This window comes from Gopherus evgoodei, chromosome 9, assembly GCF_007399415.2.
Source record: "Gopherus evgoodei ecotype Sinaloan lineage chromosome 9, rGopEvg1_v1.p, whole genome shotgun sequence".
Lineage (NCBI taxonomy): Eukaryota > Metazoa > Chordata > Testudines > Testudinidae > Gopherus > Gopherus evgoodei.
In genome coordinates, this window is record NC_044330.1 from 166,030 (window position 1) to 187,180 (window position 21,151).

Here is a 21,151-nt window from a genome sequence, read left to right on the forward strand (position 1 = left end):
CTGGGGAGCCGCGGGCCCTTTAAATAGCCCCCCAGAGCCCAGGGGTAGTGGGGGGCTCTGGGGGCTATTTAAAGGGCTAGGGTTCCAGCTGCCTCTGCTGCTCCGTCCTTTAAATAGCCATGGGAGCCCCGTCACTTCTCCAGGGCTCTGGCAGCTATTTAAAGGGCCGGGGCAGTAGAAGCTTGGGAGCCCCTGCCCTTTAAATAGCCCCTGGAGCCCCGGACTGCTGCTGCTACCCCCGGAGAGGTGGGGGGAGAGGAGAAACTTGCGGGTTCTGAGGCGGGCAGTCGGGGGCAGGATGTGAGTTGGGGTCAGATGGGTGGGGAGGGAGACAGGCACGTGGGGTTTGTACTGTACTCACGGTGTGGTTCCCTACTGGGTCTTTGGCGGCACTTCAGAGGCCAGGGGGTGTCTTCACTCACTCCGGGTGAAGGACCTGTCACTGAAATGCTGCCAAAAATGCAGAGCGAGTGAAGACACCCCCACACACACACCTTGCCCCGCTGCCTAAGTGCCACCGAGGACCCGGTAGGGAACTGGTCCTTAGGATTTTGGGAGCTCATCACTGGTTACAACCTAAGTAAATTTTCCAAATCACCCCCACTGTTCTTAGTTCCTGGAGAAGCTGTGTTCACCCACCCCCATGGAATTACATACAGTGTCTGGCCCACAATGTTACATATACTTAATACAGTAAGATCTCCCAAAGATATTGCAGTAAATTGCCATATCTGTCACAGCAGGCATCTTATATACAATAGTAATACTTTGCATTTATAGTGCCCCTTTCATCTGAAGATCTCAAAGAACTTTAGATGTTGGGTGGGGTAAGTATTAACCCCACTTTACAGATAGGTAAAATGAGTCACAGAAAGATTAAATCACTTGCCCAGGCAAGTCCCTGGCTGTGGTGGGGGCAGAAAGAAACGTCAGTATTAAAATAGCCCTCAGAATGTGTTATTTGAAAGAATTATATAAAACAGTATGTTGCTATCTTAATGGGCAATACATCATAATACAAAGGTCTATTAACCTTCTTTCCCTCCATACAGTTTCAGTTGGAGATGGTATTTCTCACTGCCTGTTTTTAATTTGTGTAATGTTGCTGTGTGCTGAAGAGTAATCATGGTCCATTACAGTAGTAGCTGAATTTCCTGTGTACACTTAATTTGTATAACATTTTGTATGCTTGAAGATGAAGAGTGCTATTGAACTAAGATTAAATCTGACACACATACAGGCATGTCCTGCATCCTTTGCACACCTAAAAACTCCACTTGATGTCAGTAGGCATTTTACATATGCAAGGTATACGGGCCCACATATAAACAGCAAAGATCTACCTGGTAAGAGAGGAAAGATGGGTTTGAGATTAAGGAGATAGATTGGCACTAAGGAGAGCCACGTTCTGTTCTTGGATCTGCCACAGGCTGCCTCTGTGACCATAGAAAAGCCACACGATTTCAGTGTACCATGGAGAATAATAGTTCACTACATCAAATGGGAGCCATAAGACTTTCAGATACTATGGTGATGGAGGTTATATACATTCCAAGATATAGAAAAGAAGTACAGTTCTTTACTAAGAGTCTTCACTTAATTCTGCTATGAACACCAAGGAAGTTCTGAAATATTAAACATGGTTCTGAAAAGTTAGTACAACACCCCCACCCAACTATAACACAAAACATATGGAACAAGATTCTTTCCAGAAACATGTAGCAGCATAAAAAACAATAGAATTAACCTGAAAAATACAGTACAGTATCAAGGTGTTTTCATAACTTCTTCTAATGTTACATAAAACAGCAAAGCAAACAAACACACATAACCTACATGCATTTCCACAGTTAGGAAAAACAGCTTTCTCCCCTAGTATAAAGTGCTTTGCAGAGACCAAAAACTATTTACATTGATCAGAATGCCAAGCACGGGCATTGTCTTCTGTGAAATCTGGCAAACAATGATAAATTCTTTGGGACTTGGTCTTGATTTCCTTTTATAACTTGGCCCCATAAACTATCTTCATAGTCCATTATTTGGTCTGCTTGTAAAATTGGCATTTAAGATCTGAAACTGTATGTACCATGCCCTTCGTGTAGTATGACTGGCATTTGAACAGGACCCATTTATCACTGGCAGGTTCATCTGAAAGAGACGGCTTGACATACAAGATTTGGATCAGGATTAATATTTCCCCGAAGTCTGGAAGTGTTTGTCCATAATGCCCAGAACGAAACTCCTGTATCCAAAGGGGGTCACCTGTGTGAAATTTCTATCCAGATCTTGGTTCAACTTCTGCAATTCCCCTCACTGTAGTTCAGGGATCTGTGGATCCAGGGTTCAAGTTCAGATCCACTCCTAACAGAAAGGCAATTTAAAATATACTGTTTCCACAAATAAATGGCCCTGTAGCAGGAAAAGCTAAATGAACAGTAAGACTAAGCAGTGGCTGGTTTGGGACTTGAACCTGGGGTTTCCATTCCTAGGATCTGACTTGCTAGTGATAAAACATTAGACATTACTAGACAATGAAACTAATCCCACTCCTTTTTCAAGGACATGATACAATCCCTTGAGAGGATATATCTGATCATGCACAATCCTGTAACTGAGGTGCTCATAAAGATGAATTCTATATCATGACTAGAGCCTGCTGTTACTACTGGGAGGAGGTCCTGAATGCTTATCTGTAGCATTAAGGCATATAAATAAAAAGTATAATCCAAAGAGATATAATAAAAGAAATCAAAAAAATGAAACATTATACCTGACACGAGAAGAACTGACCCAAAACCGTCTGGAAAGTTTTGTGCAGAGAACTTAAGCCTTTTTTCTCTGATTTAGTCCTCTCCCAGCAGGAAAATTATCCTGGTGTAAAAACAATGCTGGAGATTGAATGACCTCACACTTAGATAGCATCCATCCAGAACAGGGCTAAGGAACACTGGTGAGGGTAATAGTGGGGGGGGGACAATATGGGGAAGTTTGCACTCCCACTGTTTGTGCTGTACTCATGTCTGTGAATAAAGGGAGAGAACATCAATCTCCAGGACTGTTGATCCAGCAACTTTCACCAGAATGAAATACAATTAAAAAGTGAAACATAAATCCTCTAATAACTAAATGCTCTGTTCATTTCTGTCTATCTGAAGGATGTATAGTCCTAACTGACTTCTCCATTTTTCACTGAATAGAAAGGATATTTGTGGTGGATCTTCCATTGTCAAGTGTGGAAATATTAACGTCTCATTCTTGAACAAAACCCCACATTTTTGTATTGTTGTTCTGACTGTACCAGGGGTTATAACAAAAAAATGACAAGTTCTTTCTTTATCAGTCTCTCTAGTCCCACAGGCAATGTTGTTTGCTAATTGTCCCAGTGTTTGGCAGAGGGTGTTTTCTTCAGTTCCAGCCATATCAATTATTTCTACTAATGGGTCTCTCTTGTTGATACTGAGCAGAAACCTGGGAGGCATATAGGTGTGAGCAAAGAGTAGAATATAGTGTGCTGGATGGTTCAGGGACTCTGTAGAATGTATGAGCTGTTCTAAATGAGACAGGCATGGGATCAGCCCTCCCTGGTGTAAGCACCCAAACAAAAGGGCACCAAGAACATTGAAAATAATAATGATGGGTTTCCACTTCAGGGTTCTATTCTGCGGTGTGATCAATAGGACTAGTGGTAAAATAAGAGGAATGAGGAATCGAGGTTCTTGGTGGTTGAATAGGGAAAGGAATGCCAAAGGAACAAAATAGAATAATAATAATGTTGGATTGCCCTTGGCAAGCATTAACATTGTAGGTGGCCTATGATTATGTAGTCTGATCCATGATAATAGATGGATGTTTACTTTCAGCATTTTTAAACCAACACTGATGGCCAGAATGTGCAGGATCCCAAAGAGCATTATCCCATTGACTGCAAAATGAGTAAATCTTGGGTGAATCCCATGCTGTGCAAGATTATGGGGATTAAGATTATAGCGAAGAAAATTAAAAGGGGTCACTATTACATTCTGATTTATTTGAGCTATGGTGCTTAACAGGCCATTCTTTTTAATGCTGTATAGGCTAATCTCTGATCCAATGGAGGTAAAATATAACGTATCAGCTGCTGTGAAGATGATGGCAGTGAAAGCTGTGCTTGAAACAAGCTTCAAGAGGTGGTTTGCAATAGTTTTAATGCTGTGCTGAGAAGTGGCATTTAAAACTGCCCAGTAAAGCAGTGGCATTAAAGCAAATGCCAGAAAAGTTGGCCTGTTGAAAAACCCAGCAACTGTTATAATCCCTATGAGACTGCTACTGGTAGGTTTCGCCTGGCTGATGTCTGTTCCATAACCAACTGCTTTTGGAGATATTAGTACCATCAGCAGGGCAAACAGAAGTCCTTCAAGTGTGTTAGTAAATGTTCTTGTGTAAAATACTAGTGTGACATAGGACCCAGCAAGCAGAACCAGGGCGTTCCACCGATCTGCACCCCAGAAAGGAGCTAGCCGATACACGCTATAGTCAAGTATGAAAGAAAAGGTGGTGAGGAGAAGGCGAGGTGACACAAGAAGGGTGTAGCTATTGATGCCATTTGACCACATGCCTAGCTGTTGCAAAGACTTGATCATCCAGTAGGTAATGCCAGATGTAATTAATGGGAACACAACTGTTCTACAAGGAGAATTGGAAAGGAATTCCCAGGGATAATAGACTTGTAGGTCTAAAATATCTCCTGCGGAGGGAGAAGAAAAGCAGATGATACGTTTTGGTAAATTGACCAGTATACATGCATTAAAAATACAGTTTGCTGTGAGAAGCAGCATAGTTAAGTGGACAATAATACTGTAACAAAACTATAACCATCTAGGACTTCAGAGTAGTTATTATGTTGTCCACCATGGCTATTTAGAACTTCATGGTGAGAACAGAAAGAGAAATCAGATCTTCCTGTGCCCAAAATAAAAACTTCTACCATCTGAGCTGCTCCAGCCCTGGCAGCTGCTCTGATTGTGGGGGCCGCTTCAGGCTTAAGGCCTGCTCCAGCCATGGGGGCTGCTCTAGCTCCAGATGCTGCTCCAGCCCTGGGGACTGACTCAGCCCTGACTGCTCGGGCTGCTCCAGTCCTGGCTACTGCTCTGGCCCTGGGGGCTCTCCAGCTCTCTGCCGCTGCTCCAGCCTTAAGGGCTGCCACTGTTCCAGCCCCAGCACTGTTCCTGCGGTGGGGGCTGCTCCTGCAGCCAGAGCAGAAGCTGAAGAACTCACAGAGGTCTGCTAAAGTGACAGAATCCATGACCTCCATAAAAAATCATATCCTTAATTATAATACATACAGAACCCACCTTACATGAGGGTTGTGAGGATTTGTTGGTACTTGTATAGTGGTTTTGTAGATGAAAAATATTATATGAAGGCTAAGTATTATTAATTTTAAAATGTTCAAATGGAAAGTTCGGTTCTCAAAATATTTTCAAACAACCTGCCCATTTATATAAATATACTAGACATAGCTTTGTTATTAATCAATTACAATTCCTAGATAATAGAATTAGGTTCCAATGCTACAGTCATGCAACATGCAGAATATCCATTAGCTTCAACAGGTGTTCTGCATACAGAGAGCCTGAAGAATTCAGAGATTTTTAAGGCCTAAGGGACCACTGTGATCACCTAATCTGACTACTTTCTTAACAAAGTATATAGAATTTTACTCAATATTTGCTGCACCAAGCCCAATATCTGTGCATTGTGTGAAGAATTACTTCCTTTTGTTTGTTTTTCACATCCTACCTATTAATTTTATTAGGTTCTTGTGTCATGTGAAGGGGTAAATAACACTTCCTTATTCACTTTCTCTAGACCAGGGGTTGGTAACCTTTCAGAAGTGGCGTGCCGAGTCTTCATTTATTCTCTGTAATTTAAGGTTTCGCGTGCCAGGAATATATTTTAATGTTTTTAGAAGTCTCTTTCTATAGGTCTATAATATATAACTAAATTATTGTTGTATGTAAAGTAAATAAGGTTTTTAAAATGTTTAAGAATCTTCATTTAAAATTAGACTAAAATGCAGAGCTCCCCGGACCAGTGGCCAGGACCCGGGCAGCGTGAGCACCACTGAAAATCAGCTCGCATGCTGCCTTCGGCACGCGTGCCATAAATTGCCTACACCTGCTCTAAACCATTCACAATTCTATGGACTTCTACCATACTCCTTCCCCACCCTTAGTCTTCTCATTTCCCAGCTGAATATTCAGTCTTTTTAATCTCTCTGGCAAGCTGTTACATACACCTAATCATTTTTGTTGCCCTTCTCTTCACCTTATCCATTTCCAATATATCTTTTTTGATATGGGGGGGCGGAGGGGGGAACCAGAACAGCACACTGTATTAAAGGTGTGGGCATAAAATGGATTTATATGGTGGCACTGTGATCTTTTCTATCTTACTATCCATCCCTTTCCTAATGGTTCCTCACATTCTGTTAGCTTTTTAGACTTTCGCTGCACATTAAGCTGATGTTTTCAGAGAACTATCCACAAAGACTTCCAAGATCTCTTTCTTAAGTGGTAACTGCTAATTTAGATCACATAATTTTGTCTTTAGAGTTGGGATTATATTTTCCAATGTGCATTACTTTGCATTTATCAACTTTGAATTTCATTTGCCATTTTGTTACCCATACACCCAGTTTTGTGAGATCCCCATTGTTACTCTTTGCAGTCTACTTTAGACTTAACTATACTGTATCGTCTGCAATCTTTGCCACCTCACTATTTACTCCTTTATCAAGATCATTTATAAATATGTTGAACAGTACAGATCACTGGAGGACACTGCTATTCACCACTCTCCATTCTAAACACTGACCACTTATTCCTATGCTTTGTTTCCTGTCTTTTAACCAGTAACTAATCCATGAGATGACTTTCCCTCTTTTCCCATGACTGCTTACTTTGCTTAATAGCATTTGGTGAAGGATCTTGTAAAAGGCTTTCTGAATGTCCAAGTGCACTATATCTACTTGTGGCAAAGTGAAGATTCACTGGCATGGCGCCTCCTGCTGGTCATCTGTGAATTAGCTCTCCAGCATACAGAGCACCTCCTACTGGCTGGTGTCTCACATGCCACTGGCCCCCACGTCCCTCCTGGACCCCAGTGCCCTTTCCTCAGGGTTCTGCCCACTGCAGTACCCCCACACTCTGGGTCTCCCTTCCCAGGGGAACCTCCAATCCTCTAAACTCACCTTGCCTCAGAGGCTACTGCCAGTCATCATCTAGCTCCCGTTCACTGGGGCAGACTGCACTCTGTAATGGCCATACCTCATTGGCAAGGGGTTAGGACCTGCTGCCTCTGCCTATTCCCAGGCTGCACCTCTGTAGCCCCAGTACCTTCATAGGCCTTCAATAAGCTCCCTTTGCCTTTGCCCTTGCCCTTGCCCTTGCCCTGCTCTGCTTCAAGTACCTTGCTCCCAAGCAGCTAGCCCTTCCCACTCCAGGATTAGAGTGAGACTCCTACAGTTCCTGGCCCACAGCCCTCTTATCAGGGCCAGCTGGGCCCTGATTGAGCTGGCCACACCTGTGGTCAGCTACTCACTCAGCTGCTTTTACTGCTTTAAATCCCTTTTACCCAAGAGTGGGGCAGCCACCCCACTACACTACTGCATCACCCCTTTCCATGTGTTTGTTGAACCCCTCAAAGAATTCTAATAGATTGGTGAGGCACGATTTCCCTTACATAAGCCATACTGACTCTTTCCCAACAAACTGTGTTCGTCTATGCATCTTATAATTCTGTTCTTCACTATAGTTTCAATCAATTTGCCTGATACTGAAGTTAGGTTAACCAATCTGTAATAGTCAGGATCGCCTTTGGGGCCTTTTTTAAAAATTGGCATCACATTGGCTATCCTCCAATCATCTGGTACAGAAGCTGATTTAAGAAATTGGTTTATATAGCACAGTTAGTAGCTCTGCAGTCACATATGTGAGTTCATTCAGAACTCTTAGATGAATACCATTTGGTCCTGGTGACTTATTAATGTTTAATTTATCCATTTGTTCCAAAACCTCCTCTAACACCTCACTCTGGGACAGTTCCTCATATCTTTCACCTAAAAAGAATGGCTCAGATGTGGGAATCTCTCCCACAGCCTCTCAGTGGAGAGACAGATGCAAATAATTCATTTAGCTTCTCTGCAATGGCTATATCTTCCTTGAGTGCTCTTCTTCATGCAGCATACGGTCAACTTGTGGAACTCCTTACCTGAGAAGGTTGTGAAGGCTAGGACTATAACAGTGTTTAAAAGAGAACTGGATAAATTCATGGTGGTTAAATCCATTAATGGCTATTAGCCAGGATGGATAAGGAATGGTGTCCCTAGCGTCTGTTTGTCAGAGGATGGAGATGGATGGCAGGAGAGAGATCACTTGATCATTACCTGTTAGGTCCACTCCCTCTGGGGCACCTGGCATTGGTCACTATCGGTAGACAGGATACTGGGCTAGATGGACCTTTGGTCTGAACCAGTATGGCCGTTCTTATGTTCTTATGATTGTCCAGTGGCCCCACTGATTGTTTGGCAGGTTTCCTGCTTGTGATGTATTTAATTTTTTTTTTGTCTGTTAGTTTATGTGTGTCTTTTGCTAATTGCTCTTCAGATTCTTTTTTGGCCTGCATAATTATACTTTTACACTTGACTTGCCAGAGTTTGTGGTCCTTTCTATTTTCCTCAGTAGGATTTGACTTTCAATTTTTAAGCGATGCCCTTTTGCCTCTAACTGCCTCTTTTATTCTGTTGTTTTGCCGTGGAAGCATTTTCTTTTGGTCCTCCTTTTTTTTAAATTTGGAGTATACATTTAATTTGAGCCCTTTTTATGGTGTTTTTAAAGAGTTTCCATGCAGCTTCCTGGAATTTCATTCTTGTGACAATTCCTTTTGATTTCTGTTTAAATAGCTTCCTCATTTTTATGTAGTTCCCATTTTTGAAGTTAAATGCTACAGTGGTGGGCTTCTTTGGCATTTTGCCCCCCACAAGGATGTTAAATTAAATTACATTATGGTCACTATTATCAAGCAGTTCACCTCTTGGACCAGATCCTATCCTCCACTTTGCAGACCTTAGAAGCAATAGGCAGATTTGCTGTTTATAGATTGAAGACCAGTACAGAGGGCCATCTGTGGACTGTTGTGTTTGTGTCTATTCTCACATAATCAGAATAGCACAATAATCCAATCAGAATCCAGCTGTACAATTACATACTTTATAAACATTAATGATTTTAGCCTCAGAGTATATTGTTCTGGTGAGGTAGCAAGTACTATATTATTCTAATGTTACAGGTGGGAAAACTGAAGCAGAGAGGTTCAGTTACCTGCTCAGAGTCACACTGCCTGTCAGTGTGACAGCCAACTGCTCAACAATGCTGCCTTTTTACATCTGCTAATATAAATAATGTAATGTTTCCTGCTTAAACCCCTAGAATGTAGAGAATTAATATAACCTGGGTTTCAAAAAATAACCATGCACAAATGCAGCAAAATTTACCTGCCATGACCTCAGGTGATTGGAAGAATTCATCAGGATGAAGGTAACCTGTCTGAGGAAGAAGACACCAGAAAATTCGGAGCAGAGCAAGAATCCCCCAAAAGGTCTTGGCTGACATCCTAAGTTCACTCCACTTGCCAGAACTGAATGACATCTGGGCAAAGTCACAGACTTGGACTATTAGAAACATTAGTTGCCATGGGATCAGTAGCTTTGACCCTGAAATGGACAAAAGGTTTATTACAAGAACAAGTCTTGCCCATCAAAGAGAGCAAAACATTATCAATCATTCCTAAAACTATAAAGCAAAGGTAGATGGAAGTATGAATGAAAACTAATTAGGGATAAAGTCTCCCCTCTGATGTACAGGTTTATGGCTAATATTGGCCTTGAATAGGTGACAACCTTGCACAGCCAAGTGTGGAATTTGGCCTTTATAGACACATTCTCACAGCTGGGCATACAGGATGTACACACAAAAATATGGATATACCTATCATGCCTTTTTCCTTAAAAACATGAAGCAACTGTAGGCCCCCAGTAGCCATTTGCAAGCTCATTTTACTCAATTTTCATGCTCAAAGAGTGTATCTGCATTTTTACAGACTTGCCTACTGTGCTCAGCTCAGGGGTGGCTCTAGGAATTTTGCTGTCCCAAGCACGGCAGGCAGGCTGCCTTCGGCGACTTGCCTGCAGGAGGTCCTCCGAAGCCGAGGGACCAGAGGACCCTCCACAGGCAAGCTGCCAAAGGCAGCCTGCCTGCCACCCTTGCAGCGACCGGCAGGGCGCCCCCCGCGGCTTGCCACCCCAAGCACGTGCTTGGCGTACTGGGGCTTGGAGCCACCCCTGGCTCAGCTGTGAAAATAGATTATTTCCTAATAAAATTAATACAACCCACTTAAAACTATCAGAGCATGTACAATATGAGTATAGGGACAGCCCAACAGGAATGAATGGACAGCATTTATTTTTTTCAGTATAGATAGATTAGATTAAATGTTTATCAGTTTTCACAAAGAAACAGACAATGAAAAGTACAAAAATGTAAATGACTTATAGCTTGTATGTTTCCAACGACAGTTTATATTTCTTAAGGTACAGTGACACTTTGATACTCTTAGACCTTGCCTACACAACAGCAAAGTACAGCTCTAAGACCCATTTGGGCCTCCTAATATACGTGTAAAATACCTTGAATCCACAAACAAAAGCACTCAAACAGTATACATGCATGTTTGGATTAGCCACAAATCAAAGACATCTCCGTGTGATCAGATGTCATTACCAAAAGAGCAGAAAGACCCCTATATAAAAAGTGACACCCCGTGCCCCCAAATTGAGATTTTAGAATGAAAAGACTTTACTCTGAGTTAAAGTCTAATGTTTCACCTAAATTATGTGCGAAAATAATGCTGGAGAAAGTTGAGTAGATTAAGGGGGGACAATACAAGGGCAGCTTGTGCATTGTTAGTTCATCATTGTTAGTTCTTAATTGTTAGTTTTAAGTAAATTCTATCTTTGCTTTTATAGTATTTCTGTAGCTTTTAGCTCTAGCGTCTTCTAAGTCCTGGAGGTAAAATTTAGGCTGCTAGGTAAGAGACTGAACTCCAGGACCTCCATGGTAGCATTCTCTGAAATGCTTCTAGTTCCAAGCGCAGGGCCAGTTAGACAGGGAGAACTGCAGGGTCTCAATGCGCGGATGAGATGATGGTGCTTGTGCCCGCCCACCTCCCAGGCTTTCCAATAAGCCAGTCCTGCTGCTCTGAGTAGCCTGATAAGGGGATGGGGAGCGGGGGGTGGGGGATAAAGGGCAGGAGGTCCCGGGGGGCAGTCAGGGGACAGGGAGAGGTTGGATGGGGTGAAGGTTCTCAGAGGGCGGTCAGGAGACAGGGAGCACGGGGGGTTGGATAGGTGTGGGAGTCCTGGGGAGCCTGTCAGGGTGTGGGGGATAAGGGTCGGAGCAGTCAGGAGACAAGGAGCAGGGGGGGCAGGATAGGGTCTCGAGAGGGGGCGGTCAGTGGTGGGGTTCCCGAGAAGGCGCAGTCAGGGGACAAGGATCAGTGGGGTTTGGATGATGGCAAAGGAGAGGTGGGGGGCATGACGGTTTCTCAAAAATTAAAAAGGGGATATGATGCCAAAAAGTTTGGGAACCACTGTTCTATACCTTGGGGAGCATGCTGTAACCCTATGTATTCCTCATTTTCATCTACTCATGATCTGATGTATAAAGCATGCCTTGCAAGGTATCAGGAGAAAGGTTATGATCTGCTGAAAGTCATTTCTCTATCCATATATGTATATCATTAATGCATATGACGTTTTGAGAATTGTGTAGTATGGTTGTCATTAAAACACACTGTAAGTTGGGAAATCAGCCACATATTAGCTCCCCAGAAGCAACAGCAAGGAAAGTAACCAATGCCTGGGTGGGGTGTCAATCAACCCATCAACAGCCATTGTCCAGCAAGGCAGCTACAATGCAGTAACTCATCTGCATGAGGTCACACCACAGGAATTGCTGAACCTTGCTTGGAGAGACTCAGTAATGCTCACCTGACTCTGAAGAGGGGGGGCAAAGCCAAGAAGGAAGAAAAGACATGATAAAAGGGATCGACACTTGCCAGGTTGGCTCTCTCTCTTCCACCTACATCTACAGACACCACCACCACCACCACCAAGCAACTGAAGCACCGATCAAAGGGGAGTCCCTGGTTGAAGAGCCGTCAGCCTGTGGTGGTAAGCCTGTCCTCGCTTACAGACAGCCACCCAACCTCAAGCAAATACTCACCAGCAACTGCACACCACATAACAAAAACACTAACCCAGGAAACACTCCCTGCAACAAACCCCGTTGCCAACTCTGTCTGCATATCTAGTCAAGGGACACCATCATAGGACATAACCACATTAGGCAAACCATCAGGGGCTTGTTCACCTGCACATCTACCAATGTGATCTATGCCATCATGTGCCAGCAATGCCTCTCTGCCATGTACATTGGCCAAACCAGACAGTCTCTACACAAAATATAAATGGACACAAATCAGACATCAAGAATTACAACATTCAAAAACCAGTAGGAGAACACTTCAGTCTCCCTGGACACTCAATAACAGACTTAAAAGTGGCAATTCTTCAAGAAAAAACTTCAAAAACAAACTCCAACGAGAAACTGCAGAACTGGAATTAATTTGCAAACTGGACACCATCAAATTAGGCCTGAATAAAGGCTGGGAGTGGATGGGTCACTACAAAAACTAATTTCCCTCTGCTGATACTCACACCTTCTTGTCAACTGTTTGAAATGGGTCACCTCGATTACATTGGCCTCATTAGCACTACAAAAGTGACTTTTCCTCCCTTGGTATTCACCCCTTCTTGTCCACTGTTGAAACTAGCCCACTTCCACCTTAATTGAATTGTCTCGTTAGCACTGACCCCCCAACTTGGTAAGGGAACTCCCACCTTTTCATGTACTGTGTATTTATACCTGCCTACTGTATTTTCCACTCCATGCATCTGATGAAGTGGGTTTTACCCCACGAAAGCTTATGGCCAAATAAATTTATTAGTCTCTAAGGTGCCACAAGTACTCCTTGTTGTTTTTCCTGTGGTGAGACACATCTAAGTTTGTAAGGACATTGAAAGTATTAAGATCAGCTTAGAATGCATTTTGCTTTTATTTCATTTGACCAAATCTGACTTGTTCTGTTTTGACTTATAAGCACTTAAAATCTATCTTTATAGTTAATAAATCTGTTTGTTTATTCTACCTGAAGCAGTGTGTTTGGTTTGAAGTACATCAGAGACTCCCCTTGGGATAACATATCAATTTCTTTGACGAACTTATATAAGCTTGCAGCGTCCAGCAGGTATAACTGGACACTGCAAGACGGAGGTTCCTAGGGTTGTGTCGGGGACCAGAGATATTGGCTAGTGTCATTCGGTTGCAAGTAGCTGGGAGCAGCTTACATGCCAAAGGCTGTGCGTGAACAGCCCAGGAATGGGGGTTCTCACAGCAGTGCAGCGTAAGGCTGGCTTCACGAGTCAAGGATTGGAGTGACCTAGCAGATCATCGGTCCAGACAAAACCAGAGGGGAATGTCACACCTGTAGTAAGATGAAGCCATGAAACATAAACTCTTATGTCAGAGGCCCAGTCTGAGGCCTGAATCCTGAACCAAAGTACTTCCAGGCATTGCTGAGCAAAAGCTGGGCTGTGAGCGAGAGGCAGGCCCCACTCACAGAAGTTGGCAAGAAGAGGGTTGCTAGAAGCAGGTGCATCCACACATAAGTGCTAATAAGAGGAACTTGTGCCAAGATGGCATCAGAACACTCCACAGAGATAACAAGGAACAGGCAGGTGCATCTTAAAGACAGGGTCAAAAGGACAACATGATGGATAGATTTGTTTGAACCAACATGTAACAGGAGAAGCAGCACCCTAATGAGTAAAGGGGCTGCACCTCAATACATCAGGAGGGATGAGTAATTTGTTCTGCATCTGTATAAGAATAGGTCTGGAAGTGCACATCATCCAGCCTAGGAGGCAGTGGAGTGTCCTGCCACTGCCTAAGCTGTGTCCACTGCCAGGGGGCACATATTTGTAGTATATCCTGTAGAGTCTAAAGGAAACTACTGTGCTTTGTTTGACAATAAACCTGCCGGGGTGCCTTCGTACCTCACTAGACTCTGTGGTCTTCCCCTAGCTGAGGAAGCACGTCCTAAACTTCAAAGCCTGCCCAGTTGAAATCCCAGACAAGCCCCCACTTGTAACACCAACAGATCCCAATCATCGGGGGGAGGGTGGGCAGGATGAAACCTGGGATCTCTGGAGCATTTCTCTCTAAGTGGTCTTGGTGCCACTTGATGGGAACAGAACACCACACCCAGGAGGTGTGGGGGTTACACCTTTCTGTTGCTTTTTAACCACTATGGGCTTTTAACCAAAGTTGGCCTGATTTGGAATTGTGGCTTTTTGACAATCTCAGTGGTGCTGGAACTAAGGGTGCTGCTGCATCCCCTGGCTTGAAGTAGTAATAACAAACACCAAATACATAGTTTCCACCAGCACCCCCTCTTATAAAAATTGTTCCAGCACCCCAATAAACTCTATTTAACCTACTTCCAGTTTTCATCAAATTTGCTATATGATCTCCCCCCCAATTTCACTCAGCTTTGGGCAGTTAGCCCAGCTGAAGCACCATGTATAAATGGGTTTGGACTATTCACAGTCATGAGGTGTGAGAGATGAGGCAGTTGCTAATGGAAAGCAGACTTGAGCAACAGAAATATATGATGCCACAGCATCCAAACACCCAGCTCAGGGACCCTGTCTGCACGCGGGGCAATGCAACCACCATGCCAGCCCCATACAGCCCAGGGCAGGTGCCTTTCGGAGTCCGCGGCTCTAAATCGCATCACCTGTGGCAGCAAGTGGCTGCCCTATGGAAGGCGCGCGACAGCGGCTTTGAGAGACGAGTCTAACCTGTGGGGGCGTGTCCACGGGGCGGGGCGTAGCCTGCACACCTGGGAACCAATTAGGCGCCGAGGGGATACTCCGCCTGTGTCCGTGTAAATGAGCTCCGGGTGGAAGGAAGTCGCCGGCGGGACTGTAGGCGAGGTTGTTTCTGGTGTGGTTATGCTTTCGATTGTGGCCGCCGCTTCTCGACTCTGAGGAAATAAGCTCGTTTCCTCTCCCGCCACAGGGCCGGCGCGAGTATTGGGTCCTCCCAGGCTAGTGAGGCAACTGGAATCGCGGGCCAGACAAGCCACTGGGAGCAGCCATAGAGAGCAGGGCCTCCGACAGCCCGCCCACGCGCTTGGTAAATGTCTCCAGACCCCTCTGTCCACCTCGCGCCGCCTTTGGCTCCCCTGCCCTTGGGTGCTCTCCGCCCAGCCCCCACTAGCCCGGGGCGCGCGGAGCTTTCATGTCCCCGACTGCGTCTTGTGCGGGTGCGGCCCAGCCTGCAGCCGTGGAGGGAGGGATTCCGCCGGGGTAGGGACCGCGCGCTGGAGCGGAGTCGGGAGCAGAGGGAAGCAGGGACAAGGTCTCACTCTTCCCACGAGTGAGTCGTTCCCGACGCCTGTCTTCACAGTAGCTTCCCCAGGGCCCTGTGCTGCGCTCCGATCTGCACTGACCGGCTGACAGCGCTGGCGGTTTACATTGCCATTCAGTTGCAGAGTCAATAGCCCTAGGGCGAGGAACGGGGCCGCTCCGAGCCGCCGACTGAGGTGCAAATCACTGCATCACGTATCCTCAGCTCACGTTTGGTGGTGGCTGCGGGTTTCTTGCAACGAGGAGCGCTGGAGACAATTTCTTTTACAGTAGTAGCTGAGATTCTGGAGTACAAGGAAGCAGCTTGCATTCAGTAGTACTGATTTGCTGAGCTACTGACCCGTGGCTGACATTTGATCAGCAAGGTTACTACATATCTGCATATACACAGGAGGGTACCAACACTGAGCATGCATTTCTGTATCTTTCTGAATGTGTATAGATGATTACTGCAGCATTCTCTTTTTCAGCCTCACCAACATCTGCTTCACCACCCTCAAAGTGATCCATACTATGCCTGATAATTCCTTGTCCTTCAGTCTAACAAGTTAGTCACCTCTTTGAATCCATCCACTGGTTTCCCCTTGCCCACTGCATCAGGCTTAAAATTATTCTCACCTTCAGGGCCCTGCCACACTCAACCCTGGCTCACACCTCAAACCCTCAATCTTAGATCAATACTATACCAACAGTGTCAGTCTCCACACCCTACAAGTGTACTGTTCACTTACATTTTTTTTACACATGGAATGCCTTCCTCATCCCTATTTGCCTAGTTACCACCCTTTCCTCATTCTAGTCCTAAGGACTCATTTATTCTACAATGCTCACAACGTGCAAGTAAATCAAATAATTCAGAAACCTCTCTAAATTATTACTACTACCATTTCCCAGTGAGTTTTGTCACATCTAAATCTTTGAAACAGCAATCTCTCAAAGCATGGGCCTTTCTGTTTTGGGGTCTACAGTTACTATCTTATACTTTTAGAGTGGTAGCCGTGTTAGTCTGTATTAGCAAAAAGAACAAGGAATCCTTGTGGCACTTTAAGAGACTAACAAATTTATTTGGGCATAAGCTTTCGTGGGCTAGAACCCACTTCATCAGATGTGTGGAGTGAAAAATATAGGAGCAGGTATAAATACATGAAAGGATAGGAGTTCCTTTACCAAGTGTGAGGTCAGTCTACCAATGGGATATACGCCAGCAATGCCCCTCTGCCATGTACATTGGCCAGACCAGACAGTCTCTATGCGAAAGAATAAATGAACACAAATCTGACATCAGGAATCGTAACATTAAAAAAACCAGTAGAAGAACACTTCAGTCTCTCTGGTCGCTCAATAGAAGTGGCAATTCTTCAAGAAAAAAACTTCAAAAATAGACTCCAACATGAAGCTGCAGAACTGGAATTAATTTGCAAACTGGATACCATCAGATTAGGCCTTAATAAAGACTGGGAGTGATTGGGTCATTACAAAACCTAAACTTTCCCCAATACTAATTTCTCCCTACTGTTACTCACACCTTCTTGTCAACTGTCTGTAATAGGCCATTCTCTTACCACTTCAAAAGTTATTTTTCCTCCCTCGGTATCCTGCTGTTAAGTGGTGGAGTCAGGGTGGAGGGGGCATGAGCACGCATCGGTGCTGGGAAAAGTTGGTGCCTGTGGTGGGGCCACTGGACTACTGGACAACTCAAGGAAGACAAGGCCATCACAGACTTCTCTGCATCTGTCTTAACTGCAGAGGATGTGAGAGAAATTCCACACCTGAGCCATTATTTTTAGGTGACAAATCCGAGGACCTGTCCCACATTGAGGTGTTGTTAGAGGAGGTTTAGAACAAATTGATAAACAGTAATAAGTCATCAAGACCAGATGGTATTCACCTAAGATTCCTAAAGGAACTCAAATATGAAATTGCAGAACTACTAACTGTGGTATGTAACCTACCAGATGACTGGAGGATAGCTACTGTTATGCCAATTTTTAAAAATCCAGAGGTGATCCTGACAATTATAAGGCAGTAAGTGTAATTTCAGTACCAGGCAAATTGGTTGAAAGTATAGTAAAGGACAGAATTATCAATCTGACGGAATTATCAGACACATAGATAAACAGGTATTGTTGGGGAAGAGACAAATATGGCTTTTGTCAAGGGGCATCATGGCTCAGCAAACTATTAAAATTCTTAGAATGTGTCAGCATGTCTGCGACACATAAGGTTCAAGTTGTTAGGCCTGAATAAAGATATAGCAGACAAAACCAGGTATGCCAACCTGACCAAAGTCAGGCTAACAGAGGTTTGTGGGTAATTCCTGAGTGGAAAACACTGAGAAGCAGCAGCATGTCTCACAAGCGCTGGGAAAAAGTGAGATAAGAGAGAAGCTGCATTCCTGGCATAGTACCAGATGTGCTGTGTTGGGAGCAGCTCGTTGGAAGAACTGATAAGAGCCCTAGTTTCCCAGCCTCCTTGTCTTCACTCCCTGGTTTTGTTCTTTGTTTGTTTTTAACTCCCCTACATTTCTAACTTTAGGCATGCATGTATACTAAAGGTGTTTAGTTTCTAGTTGTTAGAAGAAGGGGGTGGGTTGCTCCAGTGAATAATTTATGACGTGACGAAACTGTCTATATAGTCTTATACTAAGATGTAAAGAGCGGGCTGGTTCCCTCGGGAGACGAGCTGCTCTCTATTGATGCGTGCACTTGTCAATAAAGAGCTTTTGATCGGACCTTGCTGGTGTTGCCTGTCTCTCTCGCGATTAGACAACGAACTTTGCTATCTGGGTTAGAGTCCCTGACATCTTTGGCGACTCCGCCGGGACCTGTCTGACTCTCCGGCAGGGGATCGGACTCTGAGGCAATGCAGCGCGCATACTCCTGTTTAGAGGAGCCTTGCCTGGTGATCTGATCTCTGCGTTGGCGATAAGGCATGTTCTGTGAACCAGCTGAAGCTCGTAGAAATCCAGCAATGTCCACCTACCCGTTGAGTAGGGTCCAGGTTGCCGGGGTTAGAGTCCCTGACAACTTAGGTCTGGGTTAGAGTCCCAATCCAGGTTTGCGCAGGATCCAAGTTGTCTGGGTTAGAGTCCCAGCCTGGGTTTGAGTCCCAGTCCAGGTATTCGAGTCCCTGGAGAGGTAAGCGAGCGCTCGACGCGGGGAGGTGGTGGTTAGAGTCCCTTTACCTCGACCCTTTAGAAAGAGGGGATAGAGTCCCTTTAGAAAGAGGGGTTAGAGTCCCTTCATTAAAATGGGACAAGTTGGCAGTAAGTGCCCGGGGGATGCCCCGTTGTCTCTGATACTTAGAGATTGGAAAAAGATTTCTGAGACTAGTTAAAGGTCTATTTAAATTTAAGATGAAAAATCTGTGTTGAATCCAATGGCCATCATTTACCTTTCATTTGTCCCCGACTAGAGACTGGCCGGAGGGTGAAATCTTTTCCACAGATAGGATGAACTCCTTAAGGGATATTTTGGTTGATCTTAGGCCGGGACAAATGGATTACTTGTTTGTATGGTATAATTATAAACCTATGGAGGCACGGGTAGCTTTTGAAGCTGTTTGTATGGAGAGCTCTTGTAAAAAAATCCCCCACCATATGCCCCACAGCCACACCGGGAGGAGGACAATTTTGTTCCTGTTCTTCCCCGTCTGGTGAAGTGCAAGGATTCAAAAGCAGGTTAGGGACAGTTCAGGGACAGAGGAGAATCAAGGGGGAGCTCAGAGTGATGTTCCCTCATCTTCAGAGGAATCAGGCAGCCTCTCCCCCTCTGTGCAGCTTCCAGCCAGCCTTTTGCAAACTTGGTCAGGGACTGCTTTTCAAACACCCCCAATATTACAGCAGCCCTCGTCCTTGCCCTTGTGGACCCCCACTAGGTTACTTAACTCCATGAGGGAGAATGTTTCTGAGACACCCCTGATATTACAAGCCTCGTTGAGAACTTATCTGGTTCTACTGGTTGCTGGGGAACATGAGATGGTTTTACCAATACCCTGTTTGCAATTTCAGATTTGTTTAACTGGCAGTGCACTATGCCTCACTTATGAGACAATCCTGAGGCAGTGGAAAGAATGTTCTGCACAATCTTTTTCACTCATGTGCCCACTTGGGCAAATATAAATCAGTTATTAAATACTCTCATGACAAAAGATGAAAGACAAAAAGTAAAAGAAAAATCTGCAGCTTATTTGAATGCACCTTGGCTAATTACTGACCCTAATTGGAATCCCAATAATCTAGCTCAAAAGACAACGTTGGATGGATTTTTAAAAGCTGTTTTGAATGGTATTAAAAATGTAGGGGAGTTAAAAACAAACAAAGAACAAAACCAGGGAGTGAAGACAAGGAGGCTGGGAAACTAGGGCTCTTATCAGTTCTTCCAACGAGCTGCTCCCAACACAGCACATCTGGTACTATGCCAGGAATGCAGCTTCTCTCTTATCTCACTTTTTCCCAGCGCTTGTGAGACATGCTGCTGCTTCTCAGTGTTTTCCACTCAGGAATTACCCACAAACCTCTGTTAGCCTGACTTTGGTCAGGTTGGCATACCTGGTTTTGTCTGCTATATCTTTATTCAGGCCTAACAAAGTGATTTTTTTAATGGGGAAGGAACAACAAGACACAATAAAATAAAATTTAAAGCCAAATGGCTGTGTTTATTTTAGTGACGGGAAGAGGTTACAATTTGGGTCAGGGAAAGCAACTTGTTAACTATAATTCTTATCTACTTAAATCATGCACTTTTTTATACAAAAAGGGGAAGCAAGGCAAAAGAACAAACTGTAAAAGCAAAACTAACTGTTTTCCTTATACACAGAGTGAAACAGCAGGCAGGGAACAGAAGAAGGGGAGTAGAGACGAGGCAATAAAACAGGCTATAAAAACAAAGCTAACCATAATAAAACAGCAAGCAGAAAACAGAAGAAGCGGGGTAGAGATGGGGTTGGGTTAGCAAACGCAGGCTGCTTGCAGAAGTTACAAAATACGTACTGTTGCGTGCCTGGATGCTCTGCAAGGATGAGGCCCACACACACAGGTGAATTAATTGGCTTTAATGAAGGTTAAGTGACACACCCGCAATGGGAACTCCACGCGTTGCTGCCACTGGCTTGGGGAGTCCAACGTCCGAACAGCTCCGTAAGGTGCGAAGTTTGATGTGCAAGCTCTAGCCCTTAGCAATTATAACATCATGCTAATAGCATGCAAACTAGCCTTTACATATGCAATAAGGAACTTTCCATCAGCAATGGCCGCCTCCCCTGGCCTCAGGCCAGGGACTTTCTGCAGACTTTCTGCAGTTCCCCAAAACACCGAGGCTTCCCACACAGGGCAGTTTTAACCGGTTAGAAGCAGCAGCTGCTAGCAACTTCTGTCCGCTAATAACCTCTCCTTGAGAAAGCGTAGGCCCTAGCTTAAACCGTAACAATGTCTTCCGGGGTCCCCTACACGTACCACCTTCCAGAAGTAACTGACCAGCAGTATAGATATCAGACACATAGCGAATTAGGGGGCGTGGTTTTGTTTATACAACACGAGCCGGCAAAAACAGAGGGGTCCCCTGG

At 44.5% G+C, this 21,151-nt stretch overlaps 1 protein-coding gene across 2 annotated transcripts; it reads right to left on the reverse strand.

Annotated features, from left to right (window-relative positions):
• Positions 1 to 267: 267 nt before the first annotated feature.
• PIGZ (phosphatidylinositol glycan anchor biosynthesis class Z) lies at positions 268 to 20,608 on the reverse strand. 2 transcript variants are annotated; one of them, XM_030576258.1, is made up of 3 exons: positions 20,580 to 20,608; positions 9,533 to 9,751; positions 268 to 4,723 (listed from the first exon to the last, which is right to left on the reverse strand). In XM_030576258.1, exons 2-3 carry the CDS (start codon positions 9,720 to 9,722, stop codon positions 3,123 to 3,125), a joined length of 1,791 nt encoding a protein of 596 aa, XP_030432118.1. In that variant the 5' UTR covers positions 9,723 to 9,751; positions 20,580 to 20,608; the 3' UTR covers positions 268 to 3,122. The 2 variants fall into 2 exon arrangements, with proteins under 2 accessions (XP_030432118.1, XP_030432119.1); XM_030576259.1 differs by lacking the exon at positions 20,580 to 20,608 and adding an exon at positions 15,020 to 15,100.
• Positions 20,609 to 21,151: the final 543 nt, after the last annotated feature.

What these genes read in the sequence shown, in the direction of transcription:
- PIGZ (XM_030576258.1), bottom strand. Translation starts at nt 9,722, where the DNA reads ATGTTTCTAATAGTCCAAGTCTGTGACTTTGCCCAGATGTCATTCAGT. An exon ending in ATCACCTGAGGTCATGGCAG is followed by an intron (nt 4,724 to 9,532) that starts GTAAATTTTGCT and finishes CTCCCTCCGCAG; the next exon opens with GAGATATTTTAGACCTACAA.